The 22,784-nt window shown below is 44.4% G+C and overlaps 1 protein-coding gene across 1 annotated transcript in view; it reads right to left on the bottom strand.

Moving 5' to 3' along the window:
• The window catches only part of LOC115082231 (integrin alpha-2-like), a gene marked incomplete at its 3' end in the record, with an annotated part of 105,025 nt that extends 82,241 nt beyond the window's left edge, over nt 1–22,784 (bottom strand). The window contains exons 1-2 of the mRNA XM_029586487.1: nt 22,757–22,784; nt 20,425–20,548 (exon numbers count right to left, since the gene is read on the bottom strand). Coding sequence (XP_029442347.1) covers nt 20,425–20,548; nt 22,757–22,784 — 152 coding nt within the window. The remainder of the gene's footprint in view (nt 1–20,424; nt 20,549–22,756) is intronic.

Genomic DNA, 22,784 nt, shown 5'->3' with positions numbered 1-22,784 from the left:
CATCAAGTACTTTTTGGAGTATTGGAACTTTTATATGCCATTATAACTTAAGTACAAGCTGACATCTTCTGTGAACAGTTAAAAACATAAATATAATTTTTTAGGTGCATATAAAACTTTTAAGACGACTTTAATCTAATCAATGGTACATTTTTATTGTACACATTTACAATTTAATGTAAAATGAAAAATTGTGCTCCCAGAAAAAGTGGCTATCTCTACTTCCACTCCAGCTTAAAGTCCTGAACTGTAGGACACATATTAGAAAACAAAGCTCAGATCCCCATGAATCTGCAGTATAAACATGATGTTCCCTTCAGCCAATCTACCTTGTCAACTGAGATCCATATTCAGAGGGCCCACAAGTCGGGAAGTTATCCAGTTAAAGTTATCTGGATAACTTTAATCACTTTGACGGTAACTTTCAAAGTGGCCCGTAGTTGAACGTGTGCATGAGTTTGCTGGCTTGCGCCCAGGGTCACAGCTATTTTATAAGATACGCGCGTATATGCGTGCAAATTATAAAATAGCCTGACCGCGCGCTCAATTTTACGTGGGTGTGCGCTTGTGCATGCAAATCCTGTTTCTACTGCGCAAGTAGGGGAATTTTACAAGACAAGCGTTCCGTCTTTGCCTATTTTCCAAGTTCACCCAGTTAAGGGTTAGGGTTAGGACTTCCAAATCCCTGTGGTTTAATAGCCCTTTCCCCCCCCCATTACAACCCCTGCTCATCAGTTTAGTTTTTTTTGTTTTATTACTTTCACAGTACACACCATCCGTAGCAGAAGTAACGTTATGCAGCAGGGGACCACAGCATGTGCCAGTGCCCTTAAGTATTTACGCGCTAATTTCAAGGTAAAATCCAGGAACACCCATGCTCCACCCAGACCACGCCCTGCTCCTTTTTTGGAAAAAATGTTTGCGCAGGCAGTGGGAGATATATGCATATACAGGCAGCTTTTAAAATCTGCTCCAGGCATGCCAGCCTGACATATCCGTGCATCCCCTAATTAATGCACATGCCAGGCTTTTAAAGGGCACTTAAAAATAAACCCCAAACCCACCCCGACCCTTTACATTTAATTCTTTTGCATCCCCCCAAAAAAATTTTTTTTTAAGTACCTGCTAGTCCAGCGGGGGTCCCAGGAGCGATCTCCCGCTCTCGCGCCATCCATTGCTCCTACCATGTGACAGGGGCCGGCCAATGGAACGGATACCCTGTCACATGCTAAGGGCAAAGGGCCATTGGCGCCATTTTGATTAGTGGCCGCCGACGGCCCAAGAGTGGGAGATCGCTCCCGGAACCCCCGCTGAACCACCAGGTACTTAAAAAATTTTGGGGGGGAGGGGGTTTGGGAGGGTGGGGGATGCGAAAGAATTAAATTTAAAGGGTTGGGGTGTTGTTTTTCTTTCGGCACGACACAGCCGATTAAAATGGGTAAGAATCACAAGAACAAAGATTTCCCGCGGTTTTTACCCGAACTCGATACCAGAAATGAGTCTGGTACTGAGTCACATCCCTAGTCAGTTGTGCAATCTGCTATAGTCGGATAAAGTTCAAGCTATCCAGATAACTTTAGGACTTCCTTCTGGCATCACCAGATTTATCCAGATAATGCTGTTGCGTAGGAGGTGGATCCTTGGGCTGAGATGGGGTTGACACAAACCGTAGGCAAGGGCCTACGGGTCCCCACTGTCAGCAGGCAGAGTGGGCTGAAGCTGAAGGCCACTGGAGCTTCACCTATACCAGCCCAGATTCCCCTCGGGTTGAGCCTTTGGGTGCTAGGGCCGGCAGGACTTAGGCGGGCCTCAAGGTTAAGTACAGGTAGTAGATGGTTCAGCCCAGACACAGCAGCCAGCAGATGGCATGGTCCTATCCTGGACGAGATATGGAACAGGAACTCAAGCACCAAGGAACAAGAAGGAACTGAAGGTGCCTGAGCAAAGGGAAGCCGAAGCCTTAATAGTCCACGTCCAGAGGATAGGAACAGAGGCGTCACTGTCAAGCTTGAATGGAAGCTGGCGGCACTTGGAAGGTGTAGCAAGCAATGTGGAACTCTGGATTCAAGAAAGTCCGAGGTAAAGTCGTTCGTAGCAATGGTCAAGGCACAAAGAAGGCAGGCGTGGTCAGACATAGCAATGATCAAGGCACGTAGAAGGCAGGCGTGGTCAGATGTAGCAATGGTCAAGGCACGGAGAAGGCAGGCATGGTCAGACGTAGCTATGATCAAGGCACTGAGAAGGCAGGCATAGTCAGATGTAGCAATGGTGAAGGCACGGAGAAGGAAGGCGTGGTCAGACGTAGCAATTGTCAAGGCATGGAGAAGGCAGGCAGAGGTCAGGCATAGCAGTGATCAGACTTGGAGAAGGCAGGCAGGTCAGGCATAGCAGTGGTCAGGCTTGGAGAAGGCAGGCAAGGTGAGGCATAGTGATGGTCAGAACCAGGAAGTCAATCAGCACATAGACGAGACACAAACGGAACAGGAACCAGGAACTTGGAGAAACAGGAACTCGAAGCAAGGTTCACAGAGAAGCAACAAGTATGAGGAAACCTGGAACAGGAGACCAAGGAGACTGTTGCAAAGGCAACGCTTCAGTGTGAAGCCTGAGCATTTAAACGCTGAGGGAACTTACATCAGCATCCAGGTTCCCGCCATGGGCCTTTTAAACGTTTCACTGGTGTGCGCACATACGTCTAGGGAGGGGTGCGGTGCCACTGGTGGCGTCTCTTTGCGAACCCTGCGGAGAGGCCCGACAGATGGAGGCATCCTGGCTGGAGGTCCCGGGAAGCGGAGCAGGGCCAGAGGTGCTGGCGGAAGTCCGAGGTCGGGACTGGCGGCCCACTGCCACCAGCAAAGAGGAGCTGGAGCCTGAAACTTGTGTAGAGAGATGAGAGGGCTGCACCGCGGGGCTGCAGCGGGCGACGAGCATAACAAATGCTGAATATCAGTGTTAGCAAAAACACCACTGTACTCCTTTTTGCTTACAATGAAATTATTTTTGTTGTTATAAATATATTAATATAACTGAATGAGAAAAATGTTTAAAGATGGAAAGCAGGGGTTTCATAGATAGCCAAAACCGGTACCATCCAGGTTTACTGTAGCTCTTATATTTAATCATTAACTACCAACCAACCACCTATTTTCTTGCAGTTAAATTTGGATATTTTTTAGCAAATTCTTTTATCCAAAATGCATTTTAAAATCTTTTTTTAAACGCCATAAAAAATAAGTTTCAGTCTCTAAATGAGTTATCGGCAATACTGTCTCATATAAATATCTTAAAACAAATACTTTTCTTCAGTATTCACACTGGAAGGAGTGGGTGATGGATCAAAGGCAAAAGCCTAGACATAAAGGTCTATGGAATAAAGACATTGCCATTTGCTGAGGAGGTACCATTCAAGATATGGACACAATTAAAATTTCAGAGAGCTATAGATCTAATAGGGTATTTTCTATCTTTCCTTTCTGCCCCATTGCTTTGGTATGAAGTTTGCTATAGATTTGCAAACAGGATGAAAGCTGATACTAATGAAGATCCACACATATTTTTCAGACAGCCTATTCTGATTCATTTAAACTAATCTTGTTTTCTTCTAAACTTATTGCAACATATTTTTGCATAGTAAAGCAGAACGCTAATGACACATTCACTAGTCATTTACACTTTACATTTAAGGAAGCTGAGTTATACAGTGTCTAGGAAAATGTGTAAAACAAACAATAAACGTCACAGATTGTAGGTGGGACAGATCAAAGTCAGTGTGCCAGACTATACGGGGTAGATAAACACAAGAACTATGAACAAACATAACCAAGCTTAATATTACATTAAAAGAAAGATTTAGAAGAGGAAAGATTACTTTGACTCGATTTATATTGATTGTGGACCTTCACCTATACCAGCCCTCGTTCCCCGCAGGTTGAGCCCTTGGGTGCTGGGGCCAGCAGGACTTAGGTGCGGTTCTCAGACGAAGATGATCCTTGAAGGCAGGAGGTGGAGGCGAAGTTAGGCGTTCCAGAGGTTGGGGCTGATAGCAGGCAGGAGAATCCAGAAATGGGCCAGAGGTTGAGGCAGGCAGCTAGCAATAAGAGTCGATGAGTGAGCAGATGGTCAGGGCAGGTGGCAGACAAAGCTGAATCCAGGGACGAACCAAGTCAATAACCAGAAGAACCAACCTAGGGGATGAGGAGCAGAGACCGGAGATGGACCAGGGCCAGGAACAGATGAAGCAGGATCAGGAACAGGCGAAGCAGGATCAGGAACAGGCGAGGCAGGATCAGGAACAGACGAAGCAACCAGCAGCTCTAAGGCAGAGCGAGACCTGTTGCTGAGGCATCTACTGCTTGCCAGGGCCGGGATTAAATAGGCCCCTGGCTGCCATGTCCTCATTTAGGGCCGCTGCATTTCCTGCCACTGGCCCTTTAAATGTGGGGAAGCGGCGCGCGCCCACCTAGGGGGCCGGGTGCAGATTGCGCGTCGGACGGCGTCCCTGCCGTAAAGTGGGGAGCCGCGTGGTGGGAGCAGGGCATGAGCGGGCCTCCTGGAAATGCGGGCGCTACAAGAGAGCCCCCCCAGAGGTCCCTGGAGTGGCGGAAGGTGGTGCAGGTCATCCGGCAGCATGGCGGGTAATAGTATTCCAGTAAGAAAGTAGTGTTAGTTCATTTAAATGCATAGAAATATAAAGATGTGTTTCCTTTTCACAGTGAGCAGTATGGTGGGGATCCAGCAGGTTTGCACTTTACTGGATAAATTATCAACAGAATGCTTCACTGCCAAGTTACACTCACACATTCAAGCCCACGTGCAATCTGATTTTCAAACACAAGGAGCCTGCCTAAATTGAATTTGAAAGTTAGATTGCTATGCAGCTAAATATGAACATACATTTATGTGGTACAAAATGGGGTGTAAACCTAGGTAAATTAGCTGCATGCCATTTATGTATGCATCTATTGAATATGAAACTTTTGTGCGTAATTTGACCCTCAAAACACACATTCCTCTTCCCCCTGCTTCCCCAGAATGCCTCCTATGCGATCACGTTTATCTGTGTTATGAAAGCATGAAAATCTGTTTACCAGCAAATGGCTGACTTACACACATTGGACCTCATTTTCACAAGCATTTTTCATGCGTAAAACTGCATTTTACATGTGTACCTGCACTTTACCCAATAACTGGGTTTTTCAAAATTGCTACAATATATGCCATTGAATTGTCCATAGGACTTATGCACGTTAAGTGGCTTTTGAAAATTATTACGCTTACATTCACACATGTAACACCTTTGAAAATTACCTGCATTAGCTCTATTTTCATCCAAGGAAAAGGTGACTATAGCTGTAAAGCTTAGCATGATCACCAATGCCATTTAGCATGCACACAAAAATAGCATGCAAGTTACTAATGGTTCAACAAGAAAACCCAAACCAGTCCCCCAATACATTAGAGCAAAATTAGTATGTACCCAACTTTAAATGAGGGAACATCATATGCAAATTTTGCTTTGGTGGATACACATAAAACTGACCTCCATGTACTAAAGCCTAAAATGTAACACTTGAACAGAGCAGGTGTTAAATGTTTAGATTGCACACTAAAAGGATAACTGTCAAAGGTCTCTGCGCAGCCCTATGTACGCAATTATATGGATCTACAAAGATCAGTGATAATATTTTATAATGTGCACGGATCGGTTAAAGTATTTCTCTTCCCAACATTTCTGCATAAGTTATGACGCGTATATATATATATACATATATACATACATATTTATAGTCCACTTATAATAATAAAAATCATGCTAAGTAGATTTTTACGCATTCACGCACTTTCGGATTTTCTGAGGTGGGCTTATTCCAAGAAGGCCCCCCTGGCAAATCAGCCACATTTTACCACCAGGAATGAGGTCGGGCTACTTTCCCTGGTGGTGAAGAATGAAGCACGCCTGTTTCCTATATGGGTAGTCTGAAGGAATAACAGGGAGATGCAGCAGGCCTGGCGGAGCCTACAAGCTGAGTTTAACTACAGAGTCTGTACATAGTGGGAAATAGGAAAATAGGAGGGTGGGTAGGTGGGTGGGGGTAGGGAGGGGCAAGAGCCTAATAGTATATATGGATGCAAAAAAGGGACAGCATATTGGCAAGAAAATAGGGTCAAGTGCTTTTAGGGGAAAATTGTAACCTAGCAATGAGAAGGTAAAACAACCAGAAACATAGAACTAACATCAGAAGTGAAGAGTAGTTTTTATGTATATTTATGCATTCTACCTGGTCCTTGCCTATTTCCTTTGTATCTCAAGTTATCATGTTCCTTGTAACGCCCCCTCGGGCGATTTTTCAGTGTCAATGTAAACCAGTGTGATTTGTATTTATACAGGAACGTCGGTATAAAAAAGTTATAAATAAATACATAAATTTTATTCCTATTTCTCTGTATAGATGAGGACCTCAAGAAGAAGGCCTAAGACCTGCACCACAAAGAAGGGGTGTGGCTTAAACAGATGCGTGCCAGGAAGGAGGCGGTCCGAGGTATGTTCCTTGAACACCCATTATGGATGCGTCAACCTTGTCAGTCTATTTCCTGCTTTCATCACAGGCCCTGCTATTGCCTTGCCAATCAACAAGACCCTGTCTTTGCAAATAACTGCTAGAATTGCTCATGCACATGAGCATCATCATTTTTCACGGAGAGGGTGGTGGAGGCCTGGAATGCCCTACTGGAGGAGATGGTGAATAAGAAAACAGTCAAAGGGGCATGGGATAAACACTATGGATCTCTATAGGCTAGAAGACGGAAATGAGATAAGCATGCAGGGGGGTAACTTGCTGGTGCGGCGGTCGCTAGTCTTAGCAGAAGGCATGGAGATTACTACCCTTAACCAATATGCTTTGATGCTTTTAATGAAACTGCAAGAATTGAAATACCCCTGTATGGAGCAGAAATTTTGAAACAGTCAAAAAATAAACACATTCTGCTTCTAATAACTCATATAGTAAAATGAGTAGGTATAGTGGATGACCATCATATGTGTCTTGTCACTGGCTATATGAATAAAGCCTATAATGACATAGAGACCTGGTAATAGTGGTGCGATTGGCAAATGTGATAAAGCCTTTAAGCACTAAATCCAGATTAATCATCGGTCATTCCACACCTCTCACTTGCATGTGGGCATCAAGATTGCTTTTTGCTATAGTGAATACGAGATAGTGCACCAATCACCATTAACTGTGCACTTAACTGAATCCTGAAGTTGGTCCTCCAACTCTGCAGGGTTTCAGAGTGAGTTACACTCCTTCTTCAGGGAGCTTCAGGATAGCTGTAATGAATTGCTTCAAGACGCGTCAAAAGGTATCCACTGTAGAACGTAGATCGCATGAAGAATTAACTATCAAGCATTGATGATCCTAGCGCGTTTCAATGACCACCTCCGTATGGGCTACATCCAGCTGAAGCAATTAATTACAGCTATCCTGAAGCTCCCTGAAGAAGGAGTGTAACTCACTCCGAAACCCTGCAGAGTTGGAGGACCAACTTCAGGATTCAGTTAAGTGCACACATTCTCTCCACCTCACTTACACACAGGCTTTCAAACACACATGTTCTCTCTCACTCACAGACTGAAGCACCCTCCCAACTCACATACACCACACACACACAGAAGCCCTCTCCTCCCTCACATACACATCACACACACATAAAAGCACCCTTCCCCTCACTCACACACACACACACACACACACACACACACACACACACACAGAAGCATCCTCCCCCTCACACACACAAGCAATCTCCCCCCTCACATACACACTTCACACATAAACTCAAGCACCCTCCCCATTTCAAATACATACCATACACACACACACACACACCGGCCACCAGCTGAACAGCTCCAATCGTTGTCCCCCGCTGGACTTTTCACCAAGGGTGGCAGTGCTCCGGTCTTCGTCCCCCACTGGACTGGTCTCCATTGGCGGCACAGTCCAGTCTTCGGCCCCTGCTGGCCAGGTCTCTGGCAGTAACCAGCCCTCCAGTCTTTAGCCCCTGCTGGCCTGGTCTCCAGTGGCAGCAGTGCTCCGATCTTTGCCCCGCCAGCTGTGGGTAGCACACGATACAGCTGCCTGTGCTTGGCGACACACTGGTGTGTTGTGAAACACCGGCTGAGAATCGCTGCACTAGTGCACAGTGGAGCCTGCTCTGTCAGTGGTCACAGACTTCACAAACCAAACTGGCAGTCAGCCTGATATATTTGCTACAGTATTGCAGTGAGCACTACAGTGTTGCTTGCCACACTGGACAGGACTGGCACAGCAATGCCTCTGCACATCGAGAGAACAAAAAATAACCTGTACTGGCACCACTAGTCTGCTGCTTTATGCTTTACTATCTCATTAGTGAGACCACAGTGCAGCAGTATTTTTATATAGAGCAGGCTGCCAAATACATTTTATTTACAGGTGAAGTGAATTTTAGTTTTGAACAAACAAGCAACACTCTGTGAGGGCAGAGCTCAAAATGTTTCCTTCTAGAACAAAGTCTCAGATGAAATGTTTAGTACAGCACTCTTCCACATGCCCATACTCCAGGATCAGTGTAATCAGATCCACAGAGCAGCAATAGACTGGAATAGAAAAAAGGTTTGCTCCGATATGCTGTTTTGGTGGTCCTACCCAGTGCCCACAAGCTTATGTCAATGCTATGAGGTCACGGATGGGCTGGTTGACTTGCTGATAGTTACAGTAACATTTTTTAACTGTAAATACAGTTAAAGTGTACCTGTTACCGTCCAATTCATTCCTATGAACCAATATACTGCAATGAGCTAATGGGAATGAATGGGGACCAAACAAATGAAACAAATGGGACCCATTCATTTTAGATATGACATTTGTTTTAAAAGAATGCAAATCCTTAATAGGACCCAGGGAGGATAACTTTCAAACTACTATGAGTAGCAGCATACATGCGTGTATGTGACCACAGGTAGTTTTTCCCATAGTATTTTATAACATGTGCATATCACATACGTGGATATTATAAAATATGTGTATTTTTACCCAAAAGCATACATATATATCTAGGCTAACTTGTGATACATGCAAAGCATTGAAATCACGTATTTCAAAGCACCTATTTTAAAAATATACACACATATGTTAAATGTGAAAATATAATAGGACTTACATGTGTAAGTTGAGCTTTATATGTGTAAAACAGTATATTTTAAAAAATGGGCATGTGATTGAAATTACCAGTTTAACCAAATAGTCCACCAGCTTGCCTAGTCCTTCTCCAGGTAATTGAAACTTTCCTGTTCTTGAGCCTGAACTCCCATTTTAAAATGTGCGCAGCTCACACAAGGCCCAGCCACATGCATAAACCTTGGTTTCTATGTGAGGCTTTGAAAATCCAGGCTTAAACCCATTTAATATCACTTACATCAGATAATTAGCAGGTGTAAAAATACGTGAATCAGTTGGAAAATATTCGTATAATAAGTATCTTTTAAATGAGCAACTTATGCGTGTAACTCTTGCCTCACCCAGGAATACCCTGAGACCACCCCTTTGTTAACCAAATATATATATGTGTGAAAGTGAAAATGCACACATATTTTGGTCTGTTATAAAACACGGAATATGAGAGTAGAGGTTATTTATGTGCATATATGCTAATTTTTACATAAGTAACATTTTGAAAATGCACCTTTAAGTCTTTAAAATGTTACCCTTGTGTGCTTTGTTCATGGCATCAATTGCCCTGCAGTGACAAACTGGTTTTGAACATTATATGAGAGGAAATCAAGTTTGATTTATATGTATTAAATACAAGTTTTATGATGCGACCGCGACCTACAGATCCTGACACGGGCGAGGCCGCTAGCTCATGAGCCCCTGAACCATGGCATGACTCAGAGAGGGGCCCCAAGCCACACCGTGGGAGGTGAGTGCATGTAAGCACGGGCGGAGCAGGAACAAAGCAGGATTGGAACTAAAGCAAGGAACTCGGAACAGGCACCAAGCAGGATCAGTCCTCCACTGGACCTACATGCACCAAGGAGACCCAGCAATGCAATGCTGGTCTCAGGAGTAGACCTCCGGTCACTTGAAAGCCCTTTCAGACCCGCCGCTTGGGAATGACGATTGTGTGAGGCCAGACAGAGGCTGAGGGCAGGAACAAGACGAAGACTTGGAACTTGGAAGGACTCAGACAAAGACTTGGAACTTGGAAGAACTCAGACAAGGGCTTTGAACTTGGAAGGACTCAGATGAGGACTTGGATACTCAGAAGACTCGGACAAGGATTCAGGTTACTCAGAAGGTCTCAGACAAGAATTCAGGATTCAGGCAAAAGTACTGGGTGAGAACTGCATAGCAGCATGCCCTACACAGCCACCCATGGCTGGTCGCGGACCACGCTAAGCGCAAAGCAGACTCCAGGCGAAGTAGTGGAACTTGAGACTGGAACGTCGAAGATTCAGTAGAAGCCTGACATGGGCGCACCCTGCACAGCAGCCTGTGGCTTGTTGCGGACCATACTGGACCAGAGCAGGTTCTGGCAGTCATGGGCATGGATGGAAGCAGGCAAGGAACTCTGAAGACCGGGACAGGATTCAAGATTCGGAACTTGGAACTCGGAACTTTAAAAACAAGGGTCTTCCAAAGACTTGCGCTGCAGATGAGAAGACAGCCTTGTACCACGGTGGTGGAACGCCAGGAAAGGTGGACGCAGAAAACTGAGAACTGGTTGCAGAGGCGAAGACGAAGGCATCAGGACTAAGATATCAGGAACACAGAACATCTGGAACATCTGGACTCAGGAACGGAACCATGGAACATCAGGACATGGAATAGGCAACAAAGGAGCTCTGACGAAGGACAAGACCAGGAACATCAGGACGAGGAGACCAGGAACACAGAACGGAGTCATCTAGACAAGTGAAGACCACGGAGGACCTGGACTGGCAAGGAAGACCATGGACAACCATGAAGTCTGATCCGAAGGCCCTGAGGAACAGGAACTAAGCCATTTTATAGGGCTGAAGCAGGAAATGAGCTGAAGGCTGGTTTCTGGTGGGTCTGCAGGCTTTTCTCGCCGCTGGCCCTTTAAATACATTGAAGAGGCGTGCACCGGCACCTAGAGGATGGCCCAGGGAGGAGCTGGACCACGAACAGCGGCGTTCCTGCAGCACAGATGGAGGAGCAGGCCCCGACGGTGGCACTTGGCTGCAAAGACAGCAGCAGTCTGGGGTGGCTTCCTGAGCGACACAGACCATGAAGAGGATCCCTGAAGGCGGCCACCAGGCCGTGAAGATGGAGAGACGGTGGCGGCTCCCTGCCGCAAAGATGGAAGCAGGGCCCGGCAGCGGCACTAGGCCACGAAGAAGGATTCAGAGGCGGCTTCCTGCCGCATAGATGGAAAACAGGCCAGCAGTGGTGGCTCCACGCATCAAAAAAATGAGCAGGGCCCAGCGGCACCAGGCCACAAGGAGGTGACGGCACGGCGGCCTCCCCGCTGCTCGGGGACGACATCGGCGGTGGCTCAGGGCCACAGGAAGTGGTGTTTTGGTGGCGGCACTAGGCCGCAAAGACAGTGGCTGTCCGGGGCGGCAGCGCTGGAGGTGAGTAGTGGAGGCCTGCTCGCGGGATGGGGTCCGCGAGCAGGATCGTAACATTTTAAAGGTGAATTGGATTATAGCCCATCTTTTGTAATATGAAGATTATCTTGTGTGTCTTTATTGTACATTACACTTAGATATATGAATTAGGTAAAATATGCTGCAAGAAATCCAGAAAGAGACGTCGAAAGATTATTTCAGGGGCAATTCTGAAAAGTATTCTTTGAGGGTAAATAGGTACCCCAGTGTGAGGAAAAGTATGCACACTGTCCAGAATCCCTTACTTTGTACCTGCAAAGTCTGCATAGAGTTTCCCTTTGAAAATTTGCTTGCAGAGCCACAGGCACAAAGTACCTGTGGGTGTGCGGGCTCCCTGCAGTGTGTGAAAATTGGCCACTTTATAACTACTGTGATGTCACCATTGTGAGTTGATGCAGATGATGAAGAGACTGTTGACTCTGCCAGGCATAAATCTCAAGTGTTCTGAGTTTCATAGAAGATGAAGTACTAAATCTTGAAGGCATAATATGGCCAAACTATAATGAAACATCTCATTTGTGTATTGTGGGATTTACCATTGCAAAGAAGCCTAAGGTAGGTGTTTTTCAGCAAACCATCTTTTATTCTTCAAACCACAAGTAACAAGTTTCAGTTAAATTGTTTCAAAGTGTATTTATTAAAAGCCAAACAACACTTAACAGAGATGCAGTAGAAAGCACTTGCCGAAACCAGAATCAATAAAAACTTTTGGTGCAGTAAAACCAACAAAGTGCTTTTACTGCTATTACACCCCACTTCAACAGAGTACATTCATATCTTGTGTTGCCCTTGGGTCTTTGAAGAATTCTGAAGAAAGGCAGAATATATTGTGTGGTTGAACATTATCTGGTAAATTTTAAAAGAAAAGTGCGTGTGTCCATAAACTGAAACAAAGATACGCCTCATTTTATAAAATACGGGCATAGCATTTAAAACACTCATGGTGCTCAAATGCTGACAGCCTCTTTACATGGGTATCTTTATGTGGGGGTGAGGGAGAAGGAGAAGGAGAGAGAACCTCTGCATAGGGTCACTCTGACACTCTCTCTCTCTAAAGGTAGGTACCATTCTAGAGGGGCACTGAATCCGGGTAGGTTTTCAGGAGGTGGGTTTGGGTTGGATGTTAACAGACGCATTAAGAGAAGTATTCATTGTAAAATTGACATCATTAAAGAATTTTTGTCCTTATAAACTATGAAAAGTCTAACAAGAAGAGTTAATTTGTACACTGCAGTCTCTGCTAGCTGTATTGTACAAATCATCAACTCCTTTGCAAAATTTGCGGTTACATGTTCCAATCTTGGTCCAGCCCCAGAACACCATGCCCTGCCCCTTCTCCCACCTCCTTATTCTGAACGTGCGTACAGGCACGCACATACACGCATTCTTCCAGGCTTCTTAAAAGTCTTGTGGCTCATGCACAGCCCACATACATGCATTTGTGGGCATTTTTGAGTGAGTGAGCAACACTTTTAAAATCTACCTCTAAGTGCAATAATTCATTTTTGCTACTGGCTGGATCTACGTGCTAACTTTCTAACAATAAATATTTACTATAGAAAGAATGCTTTCAGTAGCCCCAGGCTGCATCAACTTCTAAATAAAAATGTCCCCTGCCCTACTCTACCCCACCCAGAAAAAAATCTTTCTCTCCTCTTAAAATAAAAAATAAAATTGCATGCGTGTTTTAGGAAGGTTTCTTACTTTTTATTTTTTTAGACGCAAGCTAAGTTCAGACTTTTTTGTGACTGGGGGCAAGGTCAGGTCAGCACCATTCTCCAAAATGGCACCAACCAGGCCCAGGGCTAGGGGGCACCCCGGGCCCTTCCGATTGCAGCATTTTAGAGATTTGAGGAAATGGAGTGCAAAAGTGGGTTGGGGGGATGGGAGGGGCTGGGGGGCTCTTCTATATCCCAACAATTCTTTTGTAGACTTGGGGGGTCGAGGAAGAGGGTAGACCACTATACCCCAAAGATGTTTTTTTTTTATTTGGGGGTTAGAGGGAAGGGGGCGACCTGCCTGGAATTTTTTTTATTGAATGGGGGGATACCCTATATTTAATGGATGTTGACTAGGTTTGTGAGGGCTGTCATTGCACAAACATGGGTAGCTATTTTTACACTTTTGTTGTCGGGGCTGCCTCGATTGGTAACCCCAGGGTGAAGAGGGGGATTATGTTTGACCCTGGGCACTTTTTTTTTTTAACAGTTGGGCCCTTTAAATCTAGCATGGGAGCATTGGGACCTGTGTTAGTGTCTCGATGCACCTGCAGTAGATTATCGATTTTAGGAGAGGTGTAGATAAAATAAGGTGGCTAACAAACTTCAAAGTCACCTGTGTTATTTTATTTAGTAGGTGAGGTGTTGGTGGTGGTTGTTATGCTCAGGCTTGTGGACCCTTGGCCGACGAGAGGATAGAATGCCTTTCAGAGGGTCCGTAGGCTCTCTCGTCGGGGGGCGAGGCAGAACAGGAGGCAGGACCAGTTGACCCTTGGCACTGGAGACTGAGGGGAATCCGGGGGCAATGAAGAGTCGAGACGAGGCACTGTGTCTTCACCACTGGTGGTCTGCGGTCCTCCCGGGAGGAGCCCGTAGGGACCCGACCGCTGGGACTTAGGTGGACCTCGGGAGGTCAGGTAATGGTGCAAAGGCCAACTGGAGCTTCGCCCTGGAAGTCCGCGGTCCCCCCAGGAGGAGCCCGTAGGGACCCGGGCTGCTGGGACTTAGGTGGGCCCTTGGAGACAGAGTCTTGGAGAAGTCCTAGGTCAAGTACCAGGGGGTCAACGCTCACCAGTCCAAAGTCGAGTGCTAGAGAATCACCGCTTGCCAAGCCAAGGTCAGGAACCAGAGAATCACCGTCAGCCAATCCGAAGTCGGGAACCAGAGAATCACCGTAAGCCAATCCGAAGTCAGGAACCAGGAACACCAAGACGAAGACAGGAACCAGCATCCAAGTACAAGGAACTCGCCAAGGCAAGCAGACTAGACAGCGATGGGACGTTGCCAACTCAGGGAATGAGCAGAGGAAGTCTCCTTAAATACTTCCTCTGCTCAGGCTCCTAAGGAACAGCTGTGGTGAATTAAAGGGATCATGTCCCTTTAATTCTAAAGAAGGGGCGCGGCCTCGCGCCTAAGGATGGCGGCGGCCATCTTTGATTCCCTCCGCAGAGGAAGGGCTGCTAGGACGGCGCAGGAGCAGAGCAGGGACGGCCCTCTGCCCCACGGTCAGGCTGGGGGGCCGCGCCGGGCCCTGGGTCCGGGGCTCCCCGAGGTTGTCGCGGCAGACCGCTGCCGTGGAGGAGGCAGGGCAGCGCGGTCGTGGTGTCCCACGACCGCGGAGCACAACAGTGGTTTAGGTTTTAGGGGCCAGTTTTGCATGTAGAGTTAGATGTAGAACAGCACAGTACACCTTGGTGAAGATTTGAAGTCATTTGGAGTGAGGAAAGTCTCACAAAGATGAAATTTTGTACTATGTTATCTCAACCTAGCTTGTTGGTGCCCTATTATAGAGCCCATCAAGCTAACTCCGGTTAGTGCGCACTAAGTCGAAAAATGATTTTTTAATAAAAAAAGAAATGGCGATCCACAGGAAAACAAGATTTTCCCGTGGCCACACGAACCTGAAAGCGCAAACGATCGGGCACCTGATGCACTTCCCTAATAAATACTTCACTATTATGAGGGTCTTATAGATAGTCTCTCTCTCTCTCTCTCAACATTTAACAATTATCACAGGGCATGTTAAGTTTACCACACCATGCAAAGCAGTAAGTTACCACATGGTGTGGAAATTCAAAAATTTCCATAAACACACCCCTTTTTGATGATTCTAGGGGTTAGCCAGGTAACACTCATATTTGGAGTTATCCAAATAAATTCTTCAGTTAACTCAAAATGTGACTGAGAATAGCATTAAAGTTTTTCATCTACAGGTAGCTGAATAACTTTACCTGGCTATATATAAAATAATATTGCCAATTAAGTGCACAAGCGGGCCTAGTAGCCCAATCACTCACCCCACCCAAGAGTAATAAATATATGGGCAGTCAGCCCAATCTTCCCTCTTCCTCAAGGTCCCCCCAAACATCATAAAAGTTTTAAGATTGCTGCATTTCCCTCCATCCACCCCCCCCCCCCCCCCCCCATTCAGAAGGAGCTTGCCTCTGCCAAGCTCCTTCTTCTCCCTTCCCTCCCTCCCCTGGCATCTTCCCCGGCATCCTCTCACCCCAACCAGGACCCTAAAACCCTCAGCTTGCCTGGTATCACAATACCCTCCTACCGCAATTCTAGATGTTTTTAGCATTGCTTCAAGGCAGCTGGAAGCATAAGCTTGTAGCGTTGCTGCCTGAATTTACACAGCAGGTAAGCAACGCCATAAGTATCGGGGATCAGGATAGGAATGTCCTATCTGGGATGAGGTGAAGGTTTTCAAGGGTGCTGGGCGGAGTGGAGAGTTAGAGTAGGGACCCCAGGGAAGGGAGAGGGAAGGAGAAGAGTTGCTGGTCAAGAGATAAGTTGCTATTGCTGAACTGGCAGGGAAGCAGAAGAGGGTACTGCGGTTTTTAAAAAGAAAAAACAACTTTTATTATGTTTGGGGGCCTTGTGAAGGACGGGAGGATTGATCTGGCAGCCCCAAAATTTACTACACATAGGTGGAGATAGATGATTGAGCTGCTGGGGCTGCTTGAGTCTTTTTTTCACTCAGCTCAGCACTTCAGGCTATTTTCATTTGAATATAGTCAGTTAATGTCAGATAACTTAAAATCTAACTGGCAATATTCAAAAGATAGCTGGTTAGGTTTAAAGTTATTGGCTAAAGGAAGCCAGATAACTTTATTTGGGAATATTCAGTGGGACATTTAACCCAGTGAATATCCAGGTTAATTTAACTGACTGACTTAAGCTGGATAAGTTATCCATTAATGGTTTTTTAAAATATTGGCTTCTGAATGGGGAAAGTTTTAGTAAATCAGGGTCATAGTGTTCTATATTTATAGAACAATGCATCCTATTTGTATATTATGGCTACGTACATTTTTCTGTATGTCATTGCATTAAACTGTATCTTATTTTATTATGGTATAAGTCAAGACAAGCATGGAGATTTTTTTCAGTGCATAATTTTTCTATCAAAACCATTTATTAAAAGAATGATGTTCAGTGAAAGGGAATATGAATAATGCTGTAATGTGATGATAACTACGGTGCCCCGACATAGGAAAAAATATTCAAAATAAAGCAAAAGGAGTGAACTGTACTTCTTAACCCATTCCTGCTGAGCTGCTGATAAGGCTCAGCTGCTTTAACTTGCATATCCTTGCTGTACCATTAATAGATTTCAGGTATTTAAATGTCTATATCATATCCCCCTGTTTCTCCTCTACATATTTAGGTCCTTCAGTCTCATCTCATATGGGATGAATCAAAAGCCATATGAGGTGAGTATGAAGGACTTAAATATCTATACTTTAGAGCAGTGGTTCTCAACCTTTTTTCTGTCGGGACACACCTGACAGATGGTTCTCACATGCGTGACACACTGACCCATGATCGTCACGGGGCTAGATGTAAAAGTACAGTTTGCATCCACGGGAACCCCCCTGACCCACAATAATGGATGTAAAGCAGAATTATGACATTCCCCATACAACTCACCCTACAAAAATGATATTCTGGTTCTGGTGTCATCTCAGTAACAGCAACAGGCTGGTTGGGCTCTTTTTTTCCACAGCTTTGATTTCAAACTTAGATAAGGCCTGCAGCAAAAAACATCCAAGCAGGCTCTTTCCCTCTCCTTTGCAACTGAGGATGCTGTTGAACCTCTGACACGTCATTGATCCTGCACGGATTCTCCTCGCAGCCACCAAAAATGTTTCTCCAGGGAAGATGGTTGTTCCATGAAAACTCCGTAACAAAGTCCTGGGGGAGCAAAGCAAGGGTGCTGGATGAGCCTGGACCCTTGCTTTGCTCCAGCAATTCTATTGCAGAAGGATGTCCGGGCTTATGTGGATTTGTGTCCCATCTGTTGAAGCAGAAACCTTTAGTGGGATGACCTTGGTGGCTGTTATAGCCATTGCCAGCCTCCAAGGAACCTTCGACTCACATCTTTACCAATTTCATTGTGGATCTCCCGCTGTCAAATGGCAACACAGATGTGGGTGGTAGTTGACCATTTCTCAAAGATGTCACATTTCATCACTCTACTCCTCTCCACAATTAGCACAGCTCTTCATCCAGCATGTGTTTTGTCTCTATGGGCTTCCCAAGCACATTATCTCCTATCGTGGCACTCAATTTACAGCAAGGTATTGGAAGGCTCTCTGCAAAAAATTCAATATCATTCTAGATTTCACGGCCACCTACCATCTGCAAATGAATAGACGGGCAGAAAGGACCAACCACACCTTGAAACATTTCCTCCAATCTTATGTCAACACTCGTCAGGATGACTGGGCTAATCTACTCTCCTGGGCAGAGGTCTCACGTAATTCTCATCCCTGTATTGCCACAGATGCTTCTCCATTTCAGATAGTCTATGGCAAGCAGCCTCTTCCTCCTCTGCTGCTTCCATTAAAGGTTCCTTCCCTGGCAGCTCAGATGACTGCGGATGAACTAAAGAAATTATGGACTCATACGCAACTGATGCTGCAAAAAGCAGGATTAAAGTGAAAAAATTTGCTGAACTCCATCGGAGTCCTGCACCCCAGTTTAAATAAGGAGAAAAGGTGTAGCTCAGTACTCGCCACATCCGGTAAAGAGTCCCATCGATGCAGCTTGTTCCCGATACATTGGTCCATTTTTGGTATCCGTCAGCTGGGCCCTGTGATGTATCAACTCCGGTTACCCACTTCACTTAGGATACATAACTCCTTCCACGTTTTTTTGTTGAAGCCTTTGGTCTTATCCTGGCCTTCTTGAAAAACTAGAGAGCCACAAGAAATAGCCTCTGAAAGTGACAACACATATCAAGTGCGTGAAATCTTGGATGTGAGGAGACGGGGTCGGAGATGGGAATATCTCTTCTCCTGGGAGGGGTACGGCCCAGAAGAAAACCCCTGGGAACCTGCCTCCAACATTCTGGATAAGAATCTGATCAAGCCTCTCAGGAAGCCAAAACCATAAGGAAGGGAGCCTAGAGGAGGGGGTACAGTTACGTTCGCCGACCGCAGGAACCCGCAGTTGGCCCCACTCACCCTGGTCCTTCTGGTAACAGCAGGGAGCCACCGCCACCTTTCTCCACAGCCCTGAAGTGCCAGCTGTTCTTGCCATCTCTGCGGCCCGGCATTGCCAGCTCCTCATCCCGGTTCCCTCCTTTGCGGCTGTGAGCCACTGCTGCTGCCATGCTGCCTCGTGGCTGGGATGCCGCTGACTCTCCTGCACCCAAGCTTTCTCTTAGGCGCGCGTGTGCACCTCTCTTCTGGATTTAAAGGGCCTGTGACAGGAAAATACCCATGACTCTTCTCTCTGACATCATTGCTCAGAGATTACTTAAGTTAAAGTCGGGACCCTGATTCCAGCGGACTCCTTGGCAATAGGTCTCCTCGCTCCTGCAATGTGTATTGCCTCTGAGTTCCTGAGTTCCTGCCCTTTGCTCAAACTGATTCTGACTTTGACTTGGACTGCACATGACCACGAGATATGTCGCCGGCCATGACCCTTGCTTGGAACCTGACTATGAGATACGTCACCTGTCACGACCATTGCCTGGACCATGACCTTGTGCTTTCCTGCCTGTCCTATTCTAAGCCTTCATCTCTCTTCCGAGACTTCCTTCGCTGCAGAGACCCCAGATAAGTCCAGCTGGCCACGGTACCTGAGGGTTCAACCTAAGGGGAATGTGGGCTGGTAGGGGTGAAGCTCCTGTGGGGTCTGCTCTCCATCAGCCTCGCCTACTGACGGTGGAGATCTGTGGGGCTCCTCCCCACAGGTAGCGTCAACTCCCCCTTAGTCCAAGGGTCCACCTGCATAACAATAGTGTTAGGGTTTTTCTGTTATAATTTACAAAATGCAAATTTTCTTAATTTTCAATGCTAATAAATCCATCTTTTACTATAATGCCATGTACTTCTGTTTCCTAAAGCCTATAAGAATCCAAGGAGGTAATTTTAAAAGGAGTTACATATGTAAATATAATATACTATTGGTGCAATTTAAAAAAGCCATTTACCTGTGTAAAGTGCACTTATATTTATTTATTTATTTATTTATTCCACTTTATATTCTGAAAGTTCCATACATTCAAGGCTAATGATCCATGTGAATATCCTACGGACATTTAAATGGCATATATTGTTGCAATTTTCAAAAGCTCATTTACATGGGTAAAGTGCATTTACATGTATAAAACCCAATTTTAAGTTTGTAAATGCTTTTTAAAATCAGGCTCGCAATGCATTATGTAAATGTGCATGCACTGATTTTGCTTATATTGCATGCAATAGTAATCCTGTGTGTATTTTATGTTGCTTTTAATTTCTGCTCTAGCCTCTCCTCCCCACCCCTGGGAGAACCTTTAATTGTGTGAGCGTGCTACACATATCCACACAGCTGAGAGGTGGTGTTGTTTATGCGGCCCCTCCCATAGGTGGATGTTTTATATAAAAACAGAGGATTTATAGTGGCAAGCAGATGGAAATGAAGTACACTGGGATAGCCTGCACAGAGCCCTAAACAGCAAGAGGGTAACTGTAAGCCGTATTTGTTTTCGCTATACCTTTTATTAGACTAATTTTTTTAACTCATGGTTCTTACCATTTCCCATTTTGATTTACAAACTGCTGTATTGTATATCCAAACTGCTCACTTGGGGGACCAGAAAATACCTTTGCTGTGGCGACCCCAACGTTGTACGCTTCATAGCCTTTAAGGAGGATGCCTGGTAATAAGAAGACAAATATTAATTAGAAATTAAGGAAAGAACCCTGGTTGTGCAGCAACTATCTCCCCTCCTCCAAATGGCCTTATTCACATGGCCTTTCACATCAGAGAATAAAGCTCAAATGGAAAAACACATAAATAGCTTTTCACATTTGCTCTGATGTGAATATGAATGCTTGTCAGAATTTAGACAAACTAATTTATCTTATTCATCAGACTGCTCCCTTGATTTTATGTGAATGCTGCAGTTTATGTGCATGGATGAAAGTATATTCTTAACATACTTTTCCATAATTGTCTTACTACTCTAGCCCAAATGACAAAAAAACATAATGAAGCCCTCAGGATACAGAAACCCTGTATAGTGTGACAATGAATGCCTCTTCAGAACATGAGTTTCATCAATTATTCATCTTCTATATTTACTGTATAGTGAGTTTTCAAATACACCCGCATTATAATGAGGTCATAGACTTCCAGAAAGAAAAGGTTAAACAGTTAAAAGGAACAAGGCAGACGTATACAAAAACGGAAGCACTCTCAAAATACAGGGTAATAATCAAAAATGCATTGTTCCCAAAGTTAGTCAATAAACTTTCCATCAACCACAATTTTTCAAATTAAACTTTTTTTTTAAATGTAAACACGACATGTTCATACAAAAACTACATTCATATTGCCAACAGAGATTATCAAAGTTGAAATCATGATGTGTCATGAAAAACGCTCCTAAAATAACTTTATCTACCTTTGTTAATTCTATACATGACTGAGGGTTCACTCAAATATTGTGTCTAGTTATACACCCAATATGAAATTATATTAGAGCCAGCGCCCAATTTATAATTGTTGTTTTGGAAATAATTCCACTATTGAAAAAATCTGCTAAATTCACCATACAATGTCTCTCTCATTATATTAAAAGTTTCAGTACCAAAAAAAATACACCCATAGGCACTGGATTCTAATATAAATGGGTGAAGACTGTCATATAGGAGACAAGCTGTTGTGCCTGTTAAAACGGGCAAGGTTTTCCTGTCCCACCAGGGCCATATACATCTTTGAGCTCTGACCGGCGTGCTCTCTCTCCCATGCATGTGAGACACGTCGGTCAGAGCCGCTGTCTACTGCGCATTCGCGGCATGTCAGTCAGAGCTCCCTTTATAGGTATGATTTTTCATGGCATGTTATGATTATGCACCTTTCATAATTTGCTTCTTGACAGTACGAATACAATTTATCTATGGATGTGCCATTGTCATTCTTTTTACAGTTTAGTTTGATACATCATAGTTGATGGAAAGGTTATTGACTCTCTATTTTTGTATTATTACAAAGGTTCAATGGTGGCATATGGCAGGGGGCTTCTGGGAGTCCTTTATTAAACAATTTTAATAAACAGGTGAGAACACCTTGATAAGAAAATGGTAGAACATTAGTGAGGTTAATAAAACAAAAGAAAGAAATGAAAAATAAAATGAAACAACACAGTTTTGTATGCATATTCCTAAAATGTATTAGCAATAATCAGGGATGTCTGGAAGGAATCTTTCCATTGTGAAGATGGTGTTGTAAATGTTATTTTTTAAAGTAACTTGTTACAGGTATTAGAGGTGAATAAAAAATGTGAACAGTTCACATTTTTTATAACAGTTATAAATGCCAGTCACTCAAACAGCTCTAGTTATTTCTGGGCCTGTGCTTAACGAGTGCTATATTTAGCACATCCGGCAAATGTGTTTAATGTGCATAGTAAAAATAATTATGTTTACTAAGGCCCTACATGAGACCCAGTCAGAGGTTTTTACTGCATTTTCAAAATATTAATATAGCATCGAAATGAACAAATGAGTTATTACTGTGCTATTGATAAAACCTGAGGTGGCTGTAGTTAAATTTTACAATCTTTTTAAGAGCTTAAAATGTATTTATTTCCACAATTTACAGTATATACCAATCACCCAGTAGCAGACTGATCAGAACAGTGTACAACAATAAACAAATATCAACAAGTTAAAATACATTACAGAATAAAAATAATAAAACAACTAATTAATCAAAACATCATAAATCTGTGTGACCATACTCCTAGAGCTCAAAACAGAATGAAGAACCATATAACCACACTCTATTGTTAATAACATTAACCATCCATCCTGCGGAATAACCATCCTTTCACTTTCTTTCTGAAAGTTATATAATTTACCTCTAACTTGATAGATAACAACCTTCAT

This window comes from Rhinatrema bivittatum, unplaced genomic scaffold (genome assembly GCF_901001135.1).
Source record: "Rhinatrema bivittatum unplaced genomic scaffold, aRhiBiv1.1, whole genome shotgun sequence".
Lineage (NCBI taxonomy): Eukaryota > Metazoa > Chordata > Amphibia > Gymnophiona > Rhinatrematidae > Rhinatrema > Rhinatrema bivittatum.
This window is presented reverse-complemented; position numbering and strand designations above follow the sequence as displayed.